The sequence below is a fragment of the Lipophrys pholis genome (assembly GCF_963383615.2).
Source record: "Lipophrys pholis genome assembly, chromosome: 1".
In the NCBI taxonomy this organism is placed as follows: domain Eukaryota; kingdom Metazoa; phylum Chordata; class Actinopteri; order Blenniiformes; family Blenniidae; genus Lipophrys; species Lipophrys pholis.
The window spans coordinates 29,548,931-29,575,860 of record NC_137635.1 but is presented as its reverse complement, the minus strand read 5'-3'; the positions used below and the strand labels follow the sequence as shown (position 1 = coordinate 29,575,860).

General features: G+C 41.2%; 1 protein-coding gene across 1 annotated transcript; it reads right to left on the bottom strand.

The window, feature by feature from the left end:
- Positions 1-1,545: 1,545 nt before the first annotated feature.
- LOC308116294 (uncharacterized protein) lies at positions 1,546-10,119 on the bottom strand. The gene is made up of 2 exons (XM_080474398.1): positions 9,764-10,119; positions 1,546-5,588 (listed from the first exon to the last, which is right to left on the bottom strand). Exons 1-2 carry the CDS (start codon positions 9,885-9,887, stop codon positions 4,408-4,410), a joined length of 1,305 nt encoding a protein of 434 aa, XP_080330524.1. The 5' UTR covers positions 9,888-10,119; the 3' UTR covers positions 1,546-4,407.
- Positions 10,120-26,930: the final 16,811 nt, after the last annotated feature.

Below are 26,930 nucleotides of genomic sequence, written 5' to 3'. Positions count from 1 at the left end.
TTAACCAAGGTCCCTGGTTCACGCGCCTCCTCGCCTCATAGTCCGGATCTCGACCAGACGATCTGTGACACATCTCTTCTTGAGCTGAACAATCGTTCAGCCAACCCGCGGGTCCAAAATCTGACACACGGTCAGATTAAAGTGACCGCATTTCCACCATTAGAGATGTTAACTGAGAGTTCATTTCACAACCTTGAACTGATGGTGCCTGTCATTGACAACCTGCCGTCGTCCCTCACCAGTGACGACTTGCATGACACCGCTCTCCTCATTGTCACAACCAAAACCCTCACCAGCGCTTGCCAGGTTAACCTCGAACAGGTTCTCAATGGCACAAAACCGAGCACCGAAGTGAACTCAGTGAACTCCTCCAGAAGTTTCTCTGACTGAGGAGAATCACCAGGGACAGTGAACAGGCCATAAAACAGCAGGGGAGCAAGCCAGTTTTACGACCCCCCAGGTTGACAACCAATAAGTAAATCCCAACACTTCCAAAGTTGAAGATTTCAGAAATGCTTGGACTCCATTGCCGTGTACAAGGGGGGAAACCATACTTATCTGTGAATGTGTGTCATTTCATTAGAACAAAAATAGCAGCCTCTAGCGGCCCAACATGAATGTTGAATGAACTAAAGGATCACACTTGTTATGTTAACAGGGCCTTATTCTGTGTTCAAGGGAGGAGTATTAAATAGTTTTCTAGTGAGTTCTTAGCATCTGGTCCAGAAAGACTTCTACAGAAAAGCATATATTTATCCTTTCTTGAGCTCAGGGCTAATTTCTCATTTAAAACGACAGCTTTTGGTTTGCTTAGCGTTTGTTAAAGGAAGATAAGTTATACATGTCTTCAGTCAGCAAGTAAGCAAACAAAACCTCGGTAGAAAGGTTCCCCTTTTGGAAATCTTGAAGCAAAAAGTGAAGCAAAAAAATGTTTGTGAAGTAAAAAGTATCTGCAATACTGGCCGTGTACGTCAAACACTCCTTTCCTATGGAGCATACTCCCATACCTTCCACTTCACCTGCTCCCCATGTCTCCAATGCTGCTTCATACTGACACCTACTGGATTTAAGAGGAACTGCACGTCAGTATTTCCATTTTATCCTTCTGACTTTTGGGGTTTTAAGCAGAAGGTGTCAGAAAAGTTCCCACAGGGAGAACTGGCTTGTGGCGGCCAAGCGTTCATAGTGATGTCATCTCTTCCTATCATTGTGAAGCAGAATTCACCAAGCGTTTGATTGTTCACCCACTAATAGGGAACGTGAGCTGGGTTTTGACCGTAGTGAGGCAGGTTAGTTTTACCCTACTGATGTGTTGTTGCAATAGTAAATTAATAATAAATTATAATTTATATTTGAATAATTATTTCAGATGAGGAAATCATTGCATGTTTCCACTGAAATGTTTTACTTTCATATGTAATTCAGCACATGTTGCATGTAAACAGTAGTTTTTCCTACGTAGTGTAAAAAGAGTGAAAAAATGAAATTACGACTCATTCATGTTAAATAAAAACACTGAATAACAAAATCCATTGGATTCATGTCAACATTTTATTTCCATTTCTTCAAACTTCACATCTGCTCATACAAGATTTTTAACGTTACATTTTCCAAAACACAAAAAGCAGCATTGTTAGAAATAATAATGAAATGTGCTTCTTTAAGATTTATCATCAACCAGGGACCTTTTGTCAGCATCTGTGCAGTTCAACACAAATGGAAACCAAACTAAAAGTGCGTCATTCAATCAACAAGACCCAAAATTAATCTCTGGCGGCTAGTACAGGAATCAGCTGAGAAAGAAGCCGCTACACCCCCCGGCATCTGGACCAACTCCCAGAGCCCGAACGGGGAACAGAGCTCAAACGCTTCACACCTCACCTATGGAAGTGAAGGAAGAGCTCAGTTCACAAGTGATAACTTAGTCACTGTTTTTAACTGATTTTATAGTGCAAACTTTGTAGTCTTTTAAAAATGTCCTACCAGTTGTTTTTAACCATACTCATGACCCTCACCTTCTCTACCATCAATGTGAGAAGTGTGAAGTTGAGAGTTAGAGCCCAGAGTGTTTTATCCTTTTTAAGTTAATTTAAGTCGGATGTGCTTTTATTACAAGAGTGTGCTATACCGTTTTTAAATTCTTACAAACAGTGGGAGGAGATGTGGCCACTCCCGTCAATATGGAGTGGCTCCAACAGTAATAAAAATGATGGAGTGGCCATTTTAAAAAATAACCTCCGGATCATGGTGAAGGGCAGCACTGTGGTGAGACAGTAGGGCACTTTTACTACATTTGACTTTTATGGGCCAGGATTTTAAGCTCTTGAATATTTATGGTTTTAATGAGAAAAATGATAGGTATGACCTTTTAGAGGACTTGCAGTCCCACATGCTAGGACGAGTGCCACTAATTTTAGGAGGTGATTTTAATTGTATTTTACTAGAAAAGATAGGAGAGGAGTAGGTGAGGATCTTAAAGTCGACAAGACATCGGTTTAATTGCAGAATCTATGCAGGGATTTTAAACTACAAGACTGTTTTAAAACCATGCATCCCAGAGAGGAGGGCTTCACTTGGTTCAGTAGTGACAGCACCAGAGCCTCTCGCATAGACTACCTTTTTACACGAGACTGCCCACCAACCGATGCTACATTAACCTGTTTTCTTCTCTGATCACCTCATTCTGTCCTGCACCCTTTCACTGTCCTCTGGTGTGACTGTAGGAAGAGGTCTGTGGAAGCTCAACTGCTCCCTGCTGGAGGACAGCAATGTTGTCAGCCAGTACAGGGAACAGTACAGGGAGCAGTACAGGGAGTGGCAGACCCTTCAAGACATGTACGATTCACAGGCACAGTGAAGGGAAATGGTGAAGGGAAAGACACAGACCTTTTTTAAACAAGTTGGCAAAAATCAAAAAGCTAAAGAAAACAGACGCATGATGGGACTGCAAAAAAGACAAGTGATATTTTAAACTAACACAATATGGTTTGGATTTTAGTGACGAAATTAAACAAATCAAAAAGGAAATGTCAGTTTTAGCAGCAATCAAAAGTAAAGTCATCATTTTAAGAAGTAGAGAAAGAGAACTGGAGGAAGGGGAAAAATGTACGAGATACTTCAAGAAAATTATAAATAAAGGTGGAACCCTAACAAAAATGAGGAAAAAAGATGGATCCACAATTAACTCGACTGAAGAAATGAAGGAGGTAGTAGAACATTATTATGGAAATCTCTACCAAAATAAACCTGTAAATATTGATGCGATGGCAGAAGTCTTAAATTTTATTTTTAAAAAATGGTTGACAACAGTGTGCTTTTAACCCAAGATTTTACATCTTTAGGGTTGAATAAATGTGTAAATAGTTTTAAAAAAGGCAAGTTACCTGGACAAGACGGACTTACTTTTGAATTTTATTTGACCTTTTGGGACATTTTCGCACCTGACCTGCTCACCGTTTATAAAGACTTTGATAAACATGACCAACTTCCAGACAGTTTTAAAGTAGGGATAGTGACTCTCCTTCATAAGGACAAAGACAAGACTGACCTAAGAAATTGGAGACCTATCACGCTTTTAAGCTTTGACTGTAAACTTTTTAGTTAACTTTTATCCTCACGTACGTCTTTGTTTTTAAAGGACCTGATTCACCCGTGCCTTGCATGGTGGCCACCTCCATTGGTGTGTGAATGAATGGGTGAATGTGATTAACAGTGTAAAGCACTTTGGGGACTGCTAAAGGCCTCTGCATACTCCCATAAGAACAAGAAGAAAAGTTCAGCGGTGACGTCAGCCAGCTGCTGAAAAGAATGCTTGTTCAGCAGGAGAGTTCATACTCCGAGAAGAAGCTGTCGAACTTTCAGGCCACGCCCCCTCACAGCAGACAGTTCTGGAAAACAACGTTTTAACTTTTCAACTGCAGCTTATTTCTCACTTCAAATGTTTTCAGAAATACATTTCTCTGAACTGTTTCAGTAATAAAAGAGAAAGTTTGTGTCCAGGACGTGATGTTGGTCTGGTTTTAACTGCAGGAACTGACAGTCCTGAGTGATGCGTTCAGGTGCATCACGTAACTTCAGCTACGCTATGTGCAACATTTCAGGGTTCACACAGTAGCGAGGCTACATGCTAAACATTATTAAAATATGACTGATAGTCATTACCAAGCTGGAACGTACATGAGCAGCACACGGCAGAGCGGCACTGAGAGACTTCAACCCAGACGGTTTGTACTGCTGAACAAAAAGTCTCTGGCCAGAGGGAGCTGGCTGAAGAACATGACATCATTTAGTTGGGCAAGACTCTGAAGTGCCAAACTTTCTTCTTGTTCTTATGGAGGATGAATCGGCCTTTATGTTTTGGAAAAGCGCTTTATAAGTGAAATACATTCACACATCTCCCAGAGTCTTTCATGATTTCATCTCTTTGTGAGTTTTAATATGCCACCGCAATTTACTACGAGTACTGAAACGTGTCCCACATGTTTGACAAGAATACGGCTTCTCGCCTGTGTGAGTTCTGTTGTGACACATGAAATCATTATGTCGACTGAAACTTTTCCCACATGTTTGACAAGAATACGGCTTCTCACCTGTGTGAGTTCTCTTGTGACACATCAAATCATTGTGTTGAATGAAACTTTTTCCACATGTTTCACAAGAATATGGCTTCTCACCTGTGTGAATCCTCAAGTGGCGCAGCAAATTACTTTGTGAACAGAAACACTTCCCACATGTGTCACACGAATATGGCTTCTCACCTGTGTGAGTTCTGTTGTGACACATCAAATCACGCTGGCGAATGAAACATTTACCACATGTTTCACAAGAATACGGCTTCTCACCTGTGTGAGTCTTCTTGTGTTTCATCAAATTACTATGACAAATGAAACATTTACCACATGTTTCACAAGAATACGGCTTCTCACCTGTGTGAGTTCTCGTGTGACAAATCAAATGACTCTGTCGACTGAATCTTTTGCCACATGTTTCACAAGAATATGGCTTCTCACCTGTGTGAGTTCTCTTATGCACTAACAAACCATCCTGTCCGGTGTAACTTTTAACAAAGATTTCACCACTTTTCTTATCATTGAGAGTTGTTAACTTCAGTATAAGCCGCTTTCCCTCCAAGCTGGTAACAAGTAGGAACTTGGTACCAGCCAGGCGCTCCTTAATCTGTGGAGGTTCTGGTTCTTCTGGTTGCTCTTTGATCTGTGGAGGCTCTGGTTCTTCTGGTTCCTCTTTGATCTGTGGAGGTTCTGGTTCTTCTAGTTCCTCTTTGATCTGTGGAGGTTCCGGTTCTTCGGGTTCCTGTTTAATCTGTGGAGGTTCCGGATCTTCTAATTCCTCTTTGATCTGTGGAGTTTCCGGTTCTTCTGGTTCCTCTTTGATCTGTGCAGGTTCCGGTTCCTCTTTGATCTGTGGAGGTTCTGGTTCTTCTGGCTCCTTTTTGATCTGTGGAGGTTCTGGTTCTTCTGGTTCTTCTTTGATGTGTGGAGGTTCTGGGTCTGGTTCTTCCTGCTCTAGATTGGAGTTTGTTTCCGGTTTATAGAGCTGTTCCTCCCTACAGTCACAGTGCAGTTGGAGCTCTGGAGGGACAAAAAAGTACAAAATAAAAGTTACATTACTTCTACAGTTCCAGTTTTAGAAAAATCCTGGACTCAAGCAGTGAAACTGAAAACTTCCATTCAAAGGTCATAAACCTCCTACAGTCGTTCTGTTATTGCTTGATGAGAATCTTTAGCTGCTGAATTAACAAGGACTGTTTAGGATGAACTTTTTCTAGACGGTATATTCACTCATCTTCTCTCATCTTCTCATAACATTGTGTCAACAGTTTACCATGCTACCTGGGATGGAGTGATAATGAGACGTCCTTTTTATATATATAATTTTGAAGCCATGAGTGTCAACTTGTGGGTTTGTTCCACAGGCTCAATGTTTGTATTCACAATCTCTCCCTAATCCCTCCTCAGCCAAGCAGCAGTCACATGTGAAACCAGGAATAACCTTCTAATCAAAGGAACTCCTTTCAATTCGTACTGAATTAAAACATTTTGCTTAAAATATTTGCTGAATGTGTTTGTTTGATATAATGTATCCATTAAAACTGTTTTCGGTTTCCATACCTACCACTTCTCTTATATTTATTAAATTGTCCGACACTGGCCAACACCCCGTTATACACTAGGTAGTATGTACCCTTTTCTTTAAATGGAGAACCTATATGGCGTCAATTTAGTGCCAAAAAAACAAGCGCATACAACTGTAATCGCGCACATTAACACTACTTTCTGCACGCTTTCTGTCAGTCTGTGTGCTCGCTGTTACTTCTGTGATCTCTCCGCGTGCAGTGATGTTGAGTTATGGCACTTTGAGGGCGGGCATTGCATAGACGGCCTCGTAATCCACCCTCCTTCCTGATTGGCCACTCTAAACATCACCGTTTCCTGGTCACATAATTGATAGACGATCTATAGAATTAATAGGGTTTTAATATTACTTGAAAAAACTGATTTATGTTTTTGTGAACAACCCAGATTAACGAAAATTAGGCTGGAGCGAACACCCAAGATGGCCGCATCTGGGAATTCTCCGACGAGTCACTTGCCTTACCCCGGTCTTATCAACTATTTAAATTATATAAACGCTCGAAACGGGGGTATGACAGCTTAACTCTACCGAAACCTCATGCAGACAGTTCAGAAAACCCTTCCACAGTACGGTTGAGAAGAAAAACAACCCGACAGACACCCGACGATGCGGAGGCTAGCATGGCGGCTATGGTAACTTCAGAGTCGCAGTCAGAAACGACTGGAGAATTAGCCAACATTAAAATGCTGCTGCAAAGTATTGCATCTGATATGAGCGGTCTAAAAACTGGGACAGAAGCCATCCTAACGGCGGTAGAGAAGTTAGGGCTGGAAAACAACTGAGGGCTGGAAAGTCACCAGCAGATGATGCTTCCCAGCTGACCTTTATAAGGAATATTTAGATATAGCACAGAGACTACTTGTAGTCTTTCGAGATGCACTTCAAAAAGGCAGTATGCCGGAAAGTATGCATCCTGCTGTGACGACACTAAAACACAAACTGGTCAGAACCCACAGCAGTGTGGAAGCTATCGCCCTGTTTCATTATTAAATGTCGAGGCCAAAATATTAACCTTGTCCGGGTCTTGCTCACCTGATATTAGTAAAAATTGGAGGATTGAGTGGCTTCTCTCAGGTATAGTGTATTTGGGCATCAGAGTTACCCCAGGCCTAAGGAATATAATGCTAGAAACCTCCTCCCTTGATACAGAACATTGAAAGTATCTTACAAAATTTACAAAAGGTTTCTCTTTATGATGTAATATAAACATCTGAAAAATGATAACTGTGCCGCAAATTAATTATGGAACTTTCTTAACATACTTAATACCTTTTAGTTTCCCTCCTTCACTACCGAAGAGGTTCAATAAGACAATAGACACGTTTCTATGGCAAAAGACCTTTTTTTAATAGAACTAAATGATGTGCCACTAAAGAAGATGGAGGTCTGAGTCTGCCAAGGGTGGACTGGTCCCACTATACCTTCTCTCTCAATCAGCGATCCAAAATAAATATTACAGAGGATAAAGCTCCAGGATGGGTTTTAATTGAAAGGAACTCACTAATCTCCTACCAGTTCACACTTTTATTTCACAAACTGGGGCTGAAATCCCATTTAGGAATCCGCTGTTGGAGTTTGCGAGGGGAACTTGGAGAACATCACACCAGATTGTAAAAGAAAAATCCTCCTTCACTAAGAAGTTTTCTCTGTGGCAGAACAAGTTATTGAAAGTGGGTAAAAAAACTCTTTACTGGAAGACATGGGTCGAGGCGGGGATAATATATATTGAGGATGTTTTTGAGCTTAATAATTTTATGTCTTTTGGGGAGGTGATGGCCAAATAAGACTTTTGGAAATATCTATAACTAAGAAGCTGGATTCTATCCTTACTAAAGAAACTCCCAATAATATCGTGCACAGCAATACAGGGGCTTTTTCTGGGCAGTCAGCTGGTGAGGGGAAGAGCATGAGAAGGCGATCTTGGAGGCGAGATAACTGAAGACAAGTGGAAGGAAGTTGCAGGTCCTGGTGTAAGACATCACGGGAGGCCCAGACTAGACTGAGAACCTACAAGATTATTCATAGAAGCTATTGGACTCGCTGTAAGATGGCTCAACTCAAACTGAGGGAATTGGATACGTGTTGGAGATGTGAAAACAACAGAGGTACATTTATACATATGTTATATGAATGCCAACTGACACAGATGTTATGGGGAAACAATTATAAAATCTAATGAAATCTGAGAGAAAACTATGTAAGACTAAAGGCCGATTCATCCTCCATAAGAACAAGAAGAAAGTTCAGCACTCCGGGGTCTTGCTGAACAAAATGACATCATTTTCTTGGTCCAGCTCCTTCTGGCCGAAGAAAATTGGTTTGGCCGTTCGAACTGTCCGGGCCGACGTCGGTGCCGTACCGCCGAAACTTCAGCACTGCCGTGTGCTACGCATGCACGTTCCAGCTCGTTAATGACTATCAGTCATATTTTAATCATGTTAAGTATAAAACGTCTCTACGCAGCTCGTTAACATGTCGGAAGGCAGCTTACGTGATGCACCTGAACGCATCACTCAAAGCTGTCAGCTCCTGTAGTTAAAACCAGATCAACATGGCGGCTCAGACAAAAACTCTCTTTTATTACTGAAACAGTTCAGAGAAATGTATTTCTGAAAACATTGGAGAGAAATAAGCTGCAGTTGAAACGTTAAAACGTTGCTTCACGAGTTTGACAGCTTCTTCATGGAGTATGAACTCTCCTGCTTGCTGACGTAACTGCTGAACTTTTCTTCTTGTTCTTAGGGGAGTCTGCAGGAGCCTTTACTTGCTCAGCCTTGATAGCCCTCTGACCCGGAAACAGTGACGTTTAAAGTGGCCAATCAGAAAGGAGGGGGGATTACGAGGCCGTCTATGCAAGGCCCGCCCCCAAAGTGACAAACCTCAACATCACCATGCGGAGAGATCACAGGTGACACAGCAAACGCATGATAGAGACAGCGAGCGCCGGAAAGGCACCGTGAGGTGCAGAAAGTGGTCTAACTCTGATTACAGTTTATATGCGCTTGTGTGTTTTGCACTAAATTGACACCAGACACCCGCCCCTACAAAGGCCTCTGCATGTACCTGGTTTGGTCCCTTTGACACATTTAAGGTACGTTAACAGTTAAATATGTGCGTGCGCACTGTGACGTGTCCACCCAGTACAGGGTGTCTGCTCTTACCAGGTCCGCTTGTCAGATGTTCTACTGTACGTACACACACACACACACACACACACACACACACACACACACACACACACACACACACACACACACACACACACACACACACACACACACACACACACACACACACACACACACACACACACACACACACACACACACACACACACACACACACGGGATCATTAAGGATCTCAACCAAGACGACAGGAAAAAGATCAGCTTTATATTGTCATGACTCGTGAGCTAATACTATGAAAAGGGAAAAACATCTATAGAAATTTTTAATAACTATTCTGAAAAACAGATGAAAAAGTCAAAGTCTGAGTTCAATCCAAGTTTCCCTCCAGAGACACAAATCCTGCTTCTGTGTGCGGTGGATAAACCAAACACAGTCAGAACAATGGAGATCCTGCACCAGTCACATTCACACTTTTCCATACCTGTTCTGTGGAGCTTGATTTGAGGTTTCCAGATGGTTTCCAACAATCTGTGCTGACGATCAACCTCCTCCTCGTGCTGGACGATAGTTTGTTCAAACTCTCCCAAAGCCTGAACTGAACTCATTGTTGCTGCAGGAGATGAAATGTTTCCTCTGTGAGACACGACGACACCGCCGAGAGAGTCCAACAAGCTCCAAACAGTAGTGGAGGGCGGCTCGAGCTAAACTATCGACGCATAAAAGCCAACGTTGGCATTTGTATTGATCAATACTTATGCGTTAAGATGTATTGTAAAGTTTCAGGTCTGTTCTCTTCTTCGTGGCTCTGCACGCTCCTATCACTTCCCTCATGCTCCCTCCGCCCTTCCTTTTGCTGTTTCCGGTCTTACGTCACGTGATCGCTCTGAGCCCTGCATGATTTATTTTTCAGAGAGAAAAACGTTTTAATTACATGAGAAGAAATGTGTTTAAAAGTTGTGATATCATGAAAGTTTTTGTCTGAAATTCCATGTTTTTATTGTACCCAATGCTTATCCAAGCATTCTGTGTCATAACTACCTAACATTTGTTTGACTTGCGTAAAAACCCTTTCATTAAATTTTCCCGTTAATATATTTTGGTAATTCAAAAATGTTTTGTCTGTTTGTTATTTGTTTTTTTTAAGTCTCTATTGACTAAAACAGGCAGTACCATAAACATAATAATCTGGAGACGCCTCATTGGCGCGGCTTACTGGAGCTGAGGTTGCCACGCGACGCCATCTTGGATGGGGCACCCTGTACCTCCACTGTATTTATTTCTACCGAGGAGGCACAAGGTAAGACGCCATCTTGGATGGGGCACCCTGTGCCTCCACTGTATTTATTTCTACCGAGGAAGGTGAAGTTCGCCCGAAATAATCATCACTCCCCGAATTTTCACACATAAATTTTTTTATGGTTAATACACGTGCGTATGCATGCATGCGAGCGCGCGCGCGCGCGCGCACACACACACACACACACAGACACACACACACACACACACACACACACACACACACACACACACACACACACACACACACACACACACACACACACACAGTGATTTCACTCATAAAACTTCACCAAAGCAATCTGTTTTTGTTTTGTTTGGGGTTTGTTTTTTTTCAGTCCACTGCAGTGGCGCCCCCAGGATTCAATTTCATAGAACACACATAGACACACACCCCAATTTAGATTTATCAAACTGACTGAATATATTACTTCTCTCTGAATAGTCTATAGTTAATCAGTCTACTGTAATTACTACTATGAAGACGATGACCAATTACACTGAGAAAAACAACATGAACTGATGCTGGAGATGATTAAATCTAACTTTCCTTCTATAAATCAGCTCCCTGGATATTGCTGCCTTGCTCAAAGGCCTCTGGCAGTGACTGCTGTCTCTGTGCCGGGGTCCAGTAGTGGTTTGGGGATTCCCCTCCTCCCTCCGTTTGCTTTACAGCTCAGAGTTTTCTTTTGGCTGTTTTTAAGTGTTTAAATAAATGTGTGGTGTTTCCACAGGAACTATTTTCTTGTTCAGACATCGTAGTTTGCAGTGTTTTGGTCTGCAGCTGTGAAATAAGTCCAAACTGCGCCTCCTCTTATCTCCCATCATGCATCACCACAGAACTCCAGAGGTATCACGTGACGTCAGACCGGAAACAGGAAAAGGATGCTTGGATTGTTCAGAGCCAAGTTTTGATCAACATCACTACCAACCTTTACGTCGGTATATTGATATTTTAGCTCGAGCCGCTCTCCACTACTGTTTGGAGCGTGTTGGACTCTCTCGGCTGTGTCGTCGTGTCTCACAGAGGAAACATTTCATCTCCTGCAGCAACAATGAGTTCAGTTCAGGCTTTGGGAGAGTTTGAACAAACTATCGTCCAGCACGAGGAGGAGGTTGATCGTCAGCGCAGACTGCTGGAAACCATCTGGAAACCTCAAATCAAGCTCCACAGAACAGGTATGGAAAAGTGTGAATGAACACATGAATGTGACTGGTGCAGGATCTCCATTGTTCTGACTGGGTTTGGTTTATCCACCGCACACAGAAGCAGGATTTGTGTCTCTGGAGGGAAACTTGGATTGAACTCAGACTTTGACTCTTTTGTGCATTTCCAGGTTTTAATCAATACACAGTTGTAGTTCAAGTCAGAAACGAGAGAAGAGTGTCTGGAATCACCTGGAACTACCTGACAATACATTGAAACAAGGTTAAAATAATAATATGAGCAGCCATTGATAAAACATAGAGGGTATTTTTTTCTGGACTGTTTTCAAAGTGTTTTGTGGAGTATCTTTTAGGTTGTCTACATTGTGATGAAATCCCACACAGCTGTAGCTCAATGAATAAAATTTGTGGTTTGATCAGTTTTCAATGTTTCTACATTAGATATTTGAAGTGAAATTATCAGTTTTTGATATAACTTATTTCGATTTTTTTCCCCTTTTCATAATATTATCTCATCAGTATGACAATAAAGGAATATCTCAAAGTATTAGAAGATATCTTAACTGTCATCTTGCTTGCTTGAGGTCCTGAATTTTCACAATTTAAATATATATGGAAAATTGTATTGTTTGCGTATCATGGGTGCATAAACAATTTAATGGAACTATTACTACTATTTTCCCACATGAACTGCTCAATAAAGTTGTGGACATTGATGTTTTTTCAAGATAAATTTCCTGAGAACATTTAAAAGCAGGACGTCTCATTATCACTCCATCTCAGGTAGCATGGTAAACTGTTGACACAATGTTATGAGAAGATGAGAGAAGATGAGTGAATATACCATCTAGAAAAAGTTCATTCTAAACAGTCCTTGTTAATCCAGCAGCTGTTCAGCAGCTAAAGATTCTCATCAAGCAATAACAGAACGACTGTAGGAGGTTTATGACATTTGAATTGAAGTTTTCAGTTTCACTGCTTGAGTCCCACATTTTTTGATGAATGAATGAATTGTTTATTTCATTTACTGTGCAAAACTTGAAATTTTGTGCATTCAGTTTATAGTACTGCAATGTTTTGACGCTATGTTAAAAAAAAAGAAGAAAAGAATTCACAATCTCCTTAGTTGAAGTCAAGGATTATTTTTGCCGTTCCCTTAAAGGAGACATATCATGCTTTTAAATCCTTCCTTTTTACATATAAATCATACAGTTGTGGTCTATATAAAGCAGAACTGCAATGCTTGGGTCTGAATTCCTCATTATTATAGCTCCACAGGCCCCTTTTCTACCCCTTTTCTGATGTGCTTCTGAGAGCAACTCGTTTTGGGGCGGTCTCTTCAAATGCAAATGAGACACTTCATACCCCTCCTCCTCTCCAGGTTGCAGAGGTCACACTCGGTTCAACGCCACCCTGTTCGGCCATCTTTGTAGTTTGATAGAACAGATACAATTATCTAGCGGCGCAGAAACTTTATATTCACACATTATTTACAAAATGTCAACAACGGAAGATTTGTCCATCCAGCCATACATGTTGGAGCCAGAGTCGGACCCGGCGGAGCGAGATGAAAATGACGATGATGCACCTGCAGAACAACGTCTTCATATGGATGTAACGCAATGGTGTGTTACTATATTTACACTAACTTCTCCATCCATGCCCACTACTACAATACTGCCTGTATTACAAGGACTATTTAACACAGAAGTTACATTATAATCTAAAACGAGCACACAGCGCTAACATATGAAGACGGTGCAACTGCTAATGCTAACAAAACAATGACAGGGACGTCTTATCATCACACTTTTTAGCGTTATATACAGCTTACCGGAGTGCTCTGTTCGTCGTCTCCATAGATAGAAGGAACTGACCGCTCAATCAGACCAAGTCTTTCGGCAAATCCTTCTTTATACTGGCGGAGGTTGCTGAAGCAGTCGTCCTTAAAGTGCTTCGCGCACACAAAAATGACCTTACCCACAGATGTGGGTACATTTCTGTGAAAAATAAAACTCAACCAGGCACTTCGAAAAGGTTCTGATGCTGGGAGACGGTGTAACGAAGCTTGTGGGTTACTACATCCAACAACCGAACATTTCGACTTATCCTCTCGTAACTTCGGTTGGACTACAAAATCGCAGCGAGAAACAAAAATGGCGGATTGCTCGAAGTGTCGATGTCCTAATTTGGCAGTTCCGCCGGGAATACTGTGACGTCATTGTTCAAAAAACGTAATAGAGAATAGAAAAATCGAAACGGATCGCAAAATATGACCAAAACAGAATATAAAGATATCAACGGAGCACCTGAAGAGACTACTTTGAACCTTTCTGTACTTCTAAACACTCTAAATATACAACAACATGCATTTAAGGGCTAAAAAAGTGGATTTAGCATGATATGTCCCCTTTAAAAAGTCCATAAAGTTACCCTGAACACCAGTAATACAAAAGAAAAGAAAAAAAGTAAAACTTGCTCTAAGTTATTTTTCTTAATCATTTCTGATTTCAGTGGATTTGCATTGTTTGCAACTTCCTGTGTTTGGTCACTTCCTGTCCTCTCCAGTCCAATCACAGCAGAGAATAGTCCCTCCTCTCTCCAAAGGCGGGCTCAAGCCTCCAGCCTCAGGATGCAGACACTTCCTGGCTCCATGTTTCCATATTAAAAGGCGATTGTCTCTGAGTATCAGTGAAACCAACATGGAGGCAAAAGCACCTGGAAGAATGTAAACCTCTTGTCTCTGGAACAGGGAGGCTACGAATGGCTACATGGAAGAATTATCAAGTTAAAATACTTCAGCAACTAGATTTTTAGAAATATGAATATCTAAGATGTTCAAAAAGATTGTTGCACTTCCTTTTTTTTTTCAAATAAGCATATGAGTATGGTACATGCAGTATTCTTATCTTACAAATACATTTCCAATATCCGTTTAGAAGGACATAAAAACAAAAAGAACCAAACAACTAAATGACAACATCAACAAATGTGGGACCCTCCCTTCTCTTCCTACTCTTTCCTCCTATTAATATCGTCTTTTGTCATTAAGTAAATAAAAAAAAAAAAAAAGATAAATGAAAATGACCATTTCCATTCATACTTCACACAGCTGTCCCTGAACAGGAGGGGTATTACAGTACTACTTACTCACCTCAGACTGCTGCTCAACAAACTCACGCATTGTAACGTCGCCAAGCAGTTTCCAGATCCTACTTCAAATATATCGACCCAGAACTGGAGGGATAGTAAACAATGAGTGATTTCTTTTAACATGCGAGTCAAAAACGTCCCACATTAATAGTCGAAGTTACATTAATTGTCTTAAGCACCTCCACAGAATGTTCAATGAAGGCCACAAGGCCTCGTTAATGAGACAATAATTAACGCTGTACAACAAACCAACTCGACGTAAATAATACAAAAGATGTGTGAAATCTTCTAAGAAAAACATTTAAAAGAATATGTTGTAAAGCGGCATGGCACCGAGTTTAGTCACGATAAGTTCTTACAACTACACATAGTGAGAGATTTTACTCCCGGGGAATTAGTTAACAGTAAGAAAACAATGACTGAATTAATGTTAGATATAGTGTTCCAGGTTGTTGAAAGACTAATGAGGTTTTTGAGTAAATAAACTAACCTTAAGATTTTTATAATCCACTTCATGGTTCCTCCCTCCAGACACGAACTGTCCTAATGATAGTACAACTGGAGTGGTACCGGCTGCACATGCGCAAAGGGACTCACGCCCCACAATACGTCAACAAATCCGCCATATTGGACCGGGCAAACACTGGCCGATACACCGAATTACAGGGACAGAAGCTGTCAGGAAGAAAATGATTGTTTTGCACTTGCATTGCATCACGTGCATCAGTGCTATATTACACGTTATATCAAATAAGTTTAAGAGGTTTTGTTAAAATTGACTTATCACTTGTGGAGGATTGTACATTATTACATTTTACAAGGGGATTTATTTTAAAATGCCATCATTTGCTTTTCTCTCATGTTTGATTGGAGAACATCTGCAACTAATTCTTTGAGAATTAGTTATGAGAATTCTCAAAATGTATTCATATTTATGTTGAGTACTTGTTTCCATTCCTAAAACCAATGACAAGGATGAAAATGGATATTGATCGTCAATACTTGGCTATTCTCTGACTGGACAAATTTCCATAAGTATTGAATCTGAGGGCAAAACCACATTAAATAACTAGATGTTCCCATACTGCTTTTGCATTCTGGGCACAAGGGGGCACTCTCTGTATGATATTTACTATGTCTCACTGGTGTCACCTGAAGTCTGTGAATTACACTGCTCAAAAAAGTCAAGGGAAGACCTGAACAACACAATGTAACTGGAAGTATATCACACTGGTGTGAAATCAAGCTGTCCAGTTAGGAAGCAACACTAATTGTGAATCAATTTCACTTGTTGTGCAACTGAAAGAGACAACCTGTGGAAATGAGAGGCGATTAGTAAGACAACTCCTATAAAGGAGGTTCTGCAGGTGGTGACCAGAAACCATGACACTGTTCTCCTGGTTTCTGGCTGATGTTCTGCTCACTTTTGAATTTAGTTCGTGTTCTCAGTCCTCGAGGCAGTATGAGGCGTCTACAAGCATGACTAGTGCCTCAGGTTGTGCAGCTCATCCGTGGAGGAGACACCAGGAGACAGGCCAGGACACCAGAAGACATGGAGGGGGGTGTAGGAGGGCAACAAGCCAGCAGCAGGACCTCTACCTCCTCCTTTGAGCAAGAAGGAAGAGGAGGAGCGCTGCAAGAGCCCTGCAAGAAGACCTCCAGCAGGCCACTAATGTGATGTTTCTGCTCAAACTGTCAGAAACAGACTTCACCAGGGTGCTATGAGGGCCCTCGTCCACAAGGGGGGGCTGTTCTTACAGTCCAACACCGTGTAGGACCATTGGCGTTTTGCCAGAGAACATCAATATTGTCAGATTGACCATTGGCGCCCTGTGATCTTCACAGATGAGAGCAGCTTCACACTGAGCACATGTGACAGACGTGACAGAGTCTGGAGAACGTGGAGAACGTTCTGCTGCAGCAACATCCTCCAGCATGAGCGGTTTGGTGGTGAGTCAGTAATGGTGTGGGGAGGCTTTTCTTTGGATGACCCACAGCCCTCCATGTGCTGGCCAGAGGTACCCTGACTGCCATGAGGTACCGGGATGAGATCCTCAGACCCAGTGTGAGACCAGATGCTGGTGCAGTGGTTCCTGGGTTCCTTCTGATGCAGGACAATGCCAGGCCTCATGTGGCTGAAGTGTGTCAACAGTTGTTCCATGATGAAGGTAGTGATGCTCTGGACTGGCCTGCCCGTTGCCTTTTGGAATTGACTGAATATAGTGTGAAGTGTGTCTGTGGAAGCCCATATTCAGTCCTAAGTTGGAGAAAGATATTAGGTTCTCACCTGAAAATAGGTTATGAATCTGTGTTATTCCAGCGTCTCGCCATATTTTAAAACATACGTCATTGCAAGAGGGAAAAAAATCAGGATTTTCATAGAGGGAGCCAGAAATGAATGTTGTTCAGGAGTTCCAAAATGACGTTGCACTTGTTTCCATGTTCTAAAAGTATTTTTGACAATCACATTATCATTGAGCCCATTTATTAAAGGAATCTTCTTTATAAATGGGAGAGTTGAAAGTCCTGTGTTTATTGCCTCTGCTTCAAGGTCTAAGTAAGAAAATGTTCCATCACTTCTGGTCCATTCCAAGATGTATTCAATTTGAGCAGCCCAGAAATACTATTTAATACTTGGCAGTGCTAAGCCTCCTTCATCCACTGGTCGCTGCAATGTTTCCACTTTCATTGGTGGACGTCGACCTCCTAAGAAATGTTCTTATCAGGGGATGTATTGGCTTAAAGAAAATTTCTGGACCATGGTTGGGTAATAACTGCAATAGGTATAATAATCATGGCAGTATATTCATTTTAATGACAGCTGCTCTACCGATCAATGATAATTTATGATTCTTAATTGTGCTCCCAAATAATATTTTTTACATTAGGTAAATTCAAACCTTTTTCTTTAGGGCACTGTAATAGTGTGTACCTTACTCTTGGCTTTTTATTTCTCCAAATACATTTTGATATCATTTTGTCTGTTCTTTTAAATGTTTCTTTTGGGAGCTGAATTGGTAAGGATTGGAACAAAAATGGCTGCCTTTGCAAAACATTCATGTTTCAATTCTTCTTCTTAATGACAAGAGCAGAATATTCCATCTCATCAGACAGATTTCTAACCTTCTGTAAACAATTGTTTTCCCTTCTCTTTTGGATTTTGTCTAAGTTCTTTCAATGATTTATGTGATCGACAAGTATCGTCTACAACGTCCTGCCAGTCGTGATTTGTAAGATCTGCCTTTAATGCCATAATTGCCTCAGGTGGTTTTATTGTAATCAAATTACTAGTCTGAGTCATTATTTAAAGCTGGAACTGTAGAAGTAATGTAACTTTTATTTTGTACTTTTTTGTCCCTCCAGAGCTCCAACTGCACCGTGACTGTAGGGAGGAGCAGCTCTTTAAACCGGGAACAAACTCCAGTCTAGAGCAGGAAGAACCAGAACCTCCACAGATCAAAGAGGAACCAGAACAACCAGGACCTCCACAGATCAAAGAGGAACCAGAAGAACCAGAACCTCCAAAAATCAAAGAGGAACCAGAAGAACCAGAATCCCCACAGATCAAAGAGGAACAAGAAGAACCGGAACCTCTCCAGATCAAACAGGAACCCAAAGAACCAGAACTTCCAAAAATCAAAGAGGAACCAGAAGAACCACAACCTCCACAGATCAAAGAGGAACTAGAAGAACCACAACCTCCACCGATTGAGGAGCACCCGGAACTCGGTCTGAGCCAGGAGGGAGAGCGGCTTATACTGAAATTTGAAGGTGATTCCTTTAGGGGTTCTGCTATTGAGAAGCAGAGTTCTCTGAGTGAACCAGAAGAAGTACCAGACACTGAGCAGTTTCTCTCTCATGACTCTGAAGTCCACAATGTGAAAAAACATGTTGACTCAGAATCAACTAGAAATGCAAAGATGAAAAGAAGAAGCATGTTTCAGAGTGATTGTGTGGACAAGTTCCCTGTGTCAGAGAAGCAGGCTGAATGTGAAAAGCTTCTTTGTGAGGAAACATGTGGAAATATTGTTCAGAAAAAATTTCAATTATATCAGAAGTTAACAACTCTCAATGATGAGAAGAAAAGTGGTGACATTTTTGTTAAACGTTACACAGGACAGGATGGTTTGTTGGTGCATAAGAGATCTCTCACAGGTGAGAAGCCGTATTCTTGTGAAACATGTGGAAAAAGTTTCACTCGACAAAATACTTTGATGAGACACAAGAGAATTCACTCAGGTGAAAGGCCGTATTGTTGTGAAACATGTGGTAAAAGTTTCAGTCGACAGAGTGATTTGATGTGTCACAACAGAACTCACACAGGTGAGAAGCCGTATTCTTGTGAAACATGTGGGAAAAGTTTCAGTGAATCAAATGATTTGAAGAGACACAAGAGAACTCACACAGGTGAGAAGCCGTATTCTTGTGAAACATGTGGGAAAAGTTTCAGTGAATCAAACGATTTGAAGAGACACAAGAGAACTCACACAGGTGAGAAGCCATTTTCTTGTGAAACATGTGGGAAAAGTTTCATTCAACATATTACTTTGATGACACACAAGAGAACTCACACAGGTGAGAAGATGTATTCTTGTAAAATATGTGGGAAATGTTTTTATTCACAAAGTAATTTGTCTTGCCACTTGAGAACTCACACAGGTGAGAAGCCATATTCTTGTGAAACATGTGGGAAAAGTTTCATTCAAAATATTACTTTGATGACACACAAGAGAACTCACACAGGTGAGAAGACGTGTTCTTGTAAAATATGTGGAAAATGTTTTGGTTCACAAAGTAATTTGTCGCGCCACTTGAGAACTCACACAGGTGAGAAGCCATATTCTTGTGAAACATGTGGGAAAAGTTTCAGGAAACGGTGTGCTTTGATGAGTCACAAGAGAACTCACACAGGTGAGAAGCCGTATTCTTGCAAAATATGTGGGAAATGTTTCTATTCACAAAGTAATTTGCCACGCCACATGAGAACTCACACAGGTGAGAAGCCACATTCTTGTGAAACATGTGGGAAAAGTTTCAGTGGATCGAGTGATTTGATAAGACACAAGAGAGCTCACACAGGTGAGAAGCCGTATTCTTGTGAAACATGTGGGAAAAGTTTCAGTGGATCGAATGATTTGACAAGACACAAGAGAACTCACACAGGTGAGAAGCCATATTCATGTGAAACATGTGGGAAAAGTTTCAGAGATCGTAGTAAATTGCGGCACCACATGAAAACCCATAAAGAGATCAAATCATGAAAGACTCTATGGGAGATGTGTGAATGGATTTCACTTATAAAGCGCTTTTCCACCGCATAAAGGCCGATTCATCCTACATAAGAACAAGAAGAAAGTTTTGCCAAACAAAATGATGTCATGTTCTTCAGCCAGCTCCCTCTGGCCAGAGACATTTTGTTCAGCAGTACCAACCTCTCGTCTCTCATTGCTGCTCTGCCTTGTGTTGCTCATGTACGTTCCAGCTTGCTAATGACTGTATCAGTCATAATTTAATAATGTTTAGCATGTAGCCTCGCTACTGTGTGAACCCGGAAAAACATTAGCATGTAGCACGTAGCATAGTCAGAGTCACCTGAACGCATCACTCAGGACGGTCAGTTCCTGCAGTTAAAACCAGACCAACATCACATCCTGGACACAAACTTTCTCTTTTATTACTGAAACAGTTCAGAGAAATGTAATTCTGAAAACATTTGAAGTGAGAAATAAACTGCAGTTGAAAAGTTAAAATGTTTTACAGAAGTGTCTGCTGAACAAGCATTTATTTCAGCAGCTGCCTGACGTCACCGCTGAACTTTTCTTCTTGTTCTTATGGGAGTATGCAGAGGCCTTTAGCAGTCCCCAAAGTACTTTACACTGTTAATCACATTCACCCATTCATTCACACACCAATGGAGGCGGCCACCATCCAAGGCACTCAGTCCATCCACTGGGAGCAGTTTGGGGTTCCGTGTCTTGCTCAAGGACACTTGGACATGTGGACAGGTGGAGATGGGAATTGAGCTACAACAGATCTGGTTCAGGAAGTCCAGCTTGAGCCCAAAATCACAAGTTATCATCCAGTTTGAAGTCAACATTGCTGATTTAAACTCTGTTGAGACGCTTCAGGAAATCATTTAGTTTCTGGTTTGTCACCAAAATGAGAAGATTTCAATCAGTTTGGTTTCCATTTGTGTTGAACTGCACAGAGGCTGACAAAAGGTCCCTGGTTGATAATGAATCTTAAAGAAGCACATTTCATTCTTATTTCTAACAATGCTGCTTTTTGTGTTTTGAAAAATGTGAGGTTAAAAATCTTGTATGAGCAGATGTGAACTTTGAAGAAATGGAATTAAAATGTTGACATGAATCCAATGGCTTTTGTTATTCAGTGTTTTTATTTAACATGAATGAGTCGTAATTTCATTTTTCACTCTTTTTACACTACGTAGGAAAAACTACAGTTTGTTTACCTGCAACATGTGTTGAACTACATATCATGAAATTAAAACATTTCAGTGGAAACATGCAATGATTTCCTCGTCTCAAACTATTTATTCTAACAAACAACTGGTGGGTATACCACAACACAAAATGTCTATGTGTGTAATGTGAAATATTCTGATTTCAGTATAATATTTTACCTTAAAGTTCCTTTAAACACACTGTTGAAAAGGTCAAACTGTTCTGACATTAGATGAGGTTATGATGAGTCATAAAATGATTGCTTATCGTCTCCAGACACCAGCTGCCATGGAAAGACAACAATGTTATTCTTGTGGGTCACAGAGTGTCCGGCCAAGACTAGCCCCAGGGCTGCAGTGAGGTCAGACACTGGCGCCGCCATAGACATAATAAAGAGTAGACGCCCTGTCATTCATGTGAAATTGATTGACAATGTTTTGTAATTCATGTGAAGTAGGTGCAGTCAATAAATTCTGAATTTCTTCAGCGAGACAGATATCGTAACGTATCGTGGATGAAATTTCCAGCGATATACCGAGCAGAATCGCTGTATTGTGATAATACTGTTACCGTGGGCAAACAGGTTACTTGCTATACTCTACTTGCCGTAGTAATGGTTATAATAATATAAGACACAGTAACTGTAATATAATAATAAAAACTGTAATAATAATAAACAACATTAGATAATTATAAAAAGGTAATATAATATAATAATATAGCAATAATAATAGTACAATGAGAATAAACCAGTAAATATTAAATAAAATAAGTTGAGAATATAATAATTGTAAGAATAGCAGTTACAGTAATACTGTAGCAGTACAATTATAGAATAATAATTGTCAAATGCAATGTATAGCCATAGCCCTAAGCAATAATGTCAATAAAAACCTGATCAGGTCTGAACGTTTTCTGGGTTTCTTTTGTTCTATTTACGTCGCTCTCTCTCTCTCTCTCTATATATATATCCATCCATTTTCTTCCGCTTATCCGGGGCCGGGTCACCGGAGCAGCAGTCTAAGCAAGGCTGTCCAGATTTCCCTCGCCCCAGACACTTCCTCCAGCTCCTCCGGTGGGACCCCAGGGCGTTCCCAGGCCAGCCGAGAGACATAGTCTCTCCAGCGTGTCCTAGGTCTGCCCCGAGGCCTCCTACCGGAGCAGATGCCCGAGCCTCAGCTGGCTCCTCTGGATGTGGAGGAGCAGCGGCTCTACTCCGAGCTCCTCCCTGGTGACTGAGCTCCTCACCCTATCTCTAAGGGAGCGCCCAGCCACCCTACAGAGAAAACTCATTTCAGCCGCTTGTAGATATATATATACTGTATATATATTTATTTATCGTGTATATATATATATCATGTCTGACTGTTGTTATTCACAAACTGTGTAAAAATTGCTTGAGAATTGTGTGATTTATGACATCTTTAATAGTGTAAGCACATCATTCCTCTATAGATGTAATGCACTGCAGGAGCGATTGCCACAGGTCCAAGTTTCCGCCCTGTAAACGCACCGCACTAGTGTGCGGCAGCGGTCGAAGAGGCGTCTACTCTTTATTATGTCTCTGGGCGCCGCCACCAAGTACTTCTCAACAGGTAGCCCAGCGTGTTTGAAAATTGCACAGAAACTAAAATGCTGCTTTTAGTTTGCTCTTAATTCCTCTTTTTAATAATATATATTATTGTGATCAATAAAATAAGATGGATGAGAGCAGCAAGACACTTGGAAAGTTTGTCAAGAAATGCGACGTGCCTGGAGAAGCATTTTGTGTTTAACTGTGACGATGTCGTTAACTCTGGTTCCCGTGGCTGTATAGTGTTGGTAGACCATGCATCGAAAGTCAAGGAACATTTAGAAAACATCACATTTCACCAGAGAAATTATTAAGTTGATTAAAGATAGCGCATGGATGAGCTTGGGGCTTGAGCATTACATTGTGAATTTCTGCTCCTTTCACTTTATTTCTGGGTGTGTCTGAATCAAATGCTTCAACATGGAGGAATGGAGGTGTAGAACGATAGAACACTGCTTTACAGCCGTTTATAATGACAACCTACGTAAACACTCTGATTAAGGTTTTCTTTCGCATGAAGCCATTAAAAGGCTCATTTTATGGCTAAGAAAATCCAAGCTTTCATTTACAGTAGTTTGTAGTTTGTTTTTAGTTGCTGATGAACCAAATGTATTCAATATAAAGAAGTTCTGTGGGTTAGAAAATAATATTGGAGCGTCTTGGAGCGGAGCAGCCTCACACTGCATTGCTCAGCGGCTGCAGTCAGAACGCGAAACAAGACCTGGACATGAAGTTAGTTATAATAATGTTACCATGAAAAGTGTGAAAAAAAACGACAATGGAAAACTGCTTCTAAATAATATCTGACGTAGCTGACTGACATTGGAGGAGCTGTGCTGCGCTCTCGAGAGCCACGGCCCCACGATCGCGGATTAAATAATCTCGTTCCCTCGTATTATTAACTTGAGGGAACAATTTATTATATCGTTCCCACGCGTTAATTATTATTTTTTTCTCTATAACCATTTCGTGTTCGCTGTAGTTTTCAGAAAGCTGGTTCAGCGTCGCTTCCGCCTTGAAGGTAGCGATAACTCCGCCCGAAGCTGATGACGCGTCGGGCCCAGCAATGAAGTGGGGCCAGCGTAGCACCAGTTTACCCCCTGATAGGCCGGGACTTTGGTGGTGGAAAGACAAAGAACTGGTGCTAGGTCTGGCCCTGGCTCCGAACTCGTACCTGGTTCTTTCTGGTAGATTTTATCTGAATAACTGAATAAAACTCAGAGATTATTTATAAGTTCTGGGGCAAAGTGGATTGAGGAGGGAGAAAAACCCCCGTCATATTCCTTATTCAATTTATAAAAACACAGCCTAGAAAAAAACTTCACTCTCATGATGAATGTGGAAGAATACTTAGAATCAGAAAGTATAGCGAAGGAAACCTTGAATTTTTTGAATTGAAACATCACTCTCACAAGCTCCTCTTGGAAACATCGAGTTACTGTTTTAAAATGTAAAATCTAAATGACTGTCTTCTTTTTTTTCCATATATATTGTATTGAAGATTTTTACCATGTTAATACAATAATTACAAATTCTTGCAATACAGAGAGATGTTTATACACGTCTTAATTATAGAGAATAGTAATAACAAAATAATGGTGCAATAACAAAAAAAACTAATTAGAACAACAGCTTCTCTTTCGTCTTCCTCAATCATCTTACAACCGTAGCGCTTACTGCCAGAGGAATTAGAAATTAGTCAAGTCATCACAAGAGTCCAAGTCCTGAACCAAAATTTTAAATGGTCCCCAAATCTTTTCAAATATGTGTTGTTTGGTCTCATTGAGACCCGCCTCCCTTCAGGAATACCAGTCCACATTTTGCAGCCAGCCAGCAAGTTTTCCAAGACCTACATACAGGAGCTCTCTCCACTACTGCTAGACATGTACCACGAGGCTATGGACCGGCTCAGCCTGTCTCCTTCCTCTGTCTGATGCCGTCATCTCTTTAATTCTGAAAAAAAGACACAGGCCCTCATAACTGCATAAATTACAGGCCCATCAGCCTGATGGGGTGTGAAAGTAAACTCCGAGCGAAAATCCTTGCAGCCCCATTAAGTACATTGATTAACACACTGATACAGCCACATCAAGTGGGCTTCATACGATCTCGTAGCTCAGCCAGTAATCTTAGACGTTTGATTAATTTAATGTGGGCCTCTAGCAATATACACTCCCCTGCAGCCGCTCTCTCCTTGGATGCGGAGAAGGCATTTGACCAGGTGGAGTGGCAGCATCTGCTCGTCATTCTGGAATCCTTCGGGTTTGGTTCAAGATTTGTGGGTTGGATTAAACTTCTGTACGCCCACCCTAGGGCGCCAGTTTTATCTAATGCCGTTCTTTCACAACCGTTTGAACTTGGCAGAGGTACGAGACAAGGCTGCCCATTCAGTCCACTCCTCTTTGCCTGAGCAATTGAGCCCCCTGCAGCAGCCTTGTGGAAAGACGCTGACTTCCCGGGCATCAATATAGGTGACCCCACACATAAATGAATGATGTATGCAAATGACCCATTAGTCTTTGTAACGGAAACTGATTGGTCTCTTCCTTCCTTATTCTCTATTATCAGTCGTTCTTCTAGATTATCAGGGTATTCGGCGAATTGGGAAAAATCGGAGTTACTTCCTCTTTCAGCTTACTGCCCCGAAAATGTGTTTACACCCGGTGACCTTATATGGCCTTTATAGTGCATCAAGTATCTTGGTCTCATGTTCCCTCCACAGTTGTCAGACCTTGCATGCGCCAGCATTGAACCCCTCCTGGGAATGTATAAGAATGATGTTGAGCGATGGACCCCTCTCCATCTCTCCTTGTGGGGGAAAGCCAACATCCTCAAAATTAATTTTAGACCGAAATTGAATGATCTGTTACAGCCTTTACCTATTAATATTAATATTTTTTACCTATTACTATTCCATTAAAATACTTTAAATAATTTGACAGACTATGCAATCTATTTCTCTGGGATGGTAAACGTCCCAGACTGAAATTAAGAAAGTTACAGAGACCAGGGAGGACTAACCCAAATCTTTTGCTATATCACCTCGCCTTTGGCCTCTGGCACATGGCGCACTGGTCTCGCCCCCGAGAGCGAGCCCCTTCCTGGTACCGCATGGAGAACTCCTTGTGTAAACCTCTCCATCCTATCCACTTTGTTACAACCAGACTAACAGATGACGAGCAAACCCACCCAATTCTGTCTCACCTACAGTGGTTGTGGAAGAGAGTTGCTAAAATGTGTAAACTGGACTCCCACTGCCATCTCTCGGCCTCCGTTTGGCGAAACCACAGGTTGTGTGTACGGCACTCAACCTGTTTTCTGGAGATTGTGGTATGACCATGGAATCAGGGTATTAGGTGAGTAGTGGGAGGGCGGAACTATCACATCTTTCAGTAACCTAAAGGAGCAGTTTCGATTACCCGAACATCAGCACTGGCATTATCTGCAATGTAGACATCTCGTTCAAACATTTGGATCGCCCTCCACAACACCTCCCGGTGCAGACATCCTGACACAGATACTCAAGGTATTCAGGTTGGGACATGAAGCACCTCACTAGTACTCTGTGCTCCTGCACTGCTCTGATAACTCTTCTTCTGTCCTCAAACTTGTGTGGGAATCTGAGCTGTCCACCGCATTTACAGAGGTTGAGTGGAGCCAGCTGTTAAGAAACTTAAAAAAAAATAAATCCAGAGCCCTTAAAATCAGACTCATTCAATTTAAGATTGTAAATAGGGTTTACTGGACACCACTAAAACTATTTAAAGTTCAACTAAGGACCAGCCCTCTATGTTGGAAACACCAATAATGTAAAAGACAGACACATCAGTGTATTTTAACAGACATAAGTATTCTCCAATAATGTTTTGTCACTAAATATGAATCCTCATTATAGCCAGCATCATTTATAGCCTACAATATTTAGTCTGTATCAAATGTTTTTAATCATGAAGATAAAAGTTGGCCTTATTTATCCTGTTAGGATGCAGTATGCG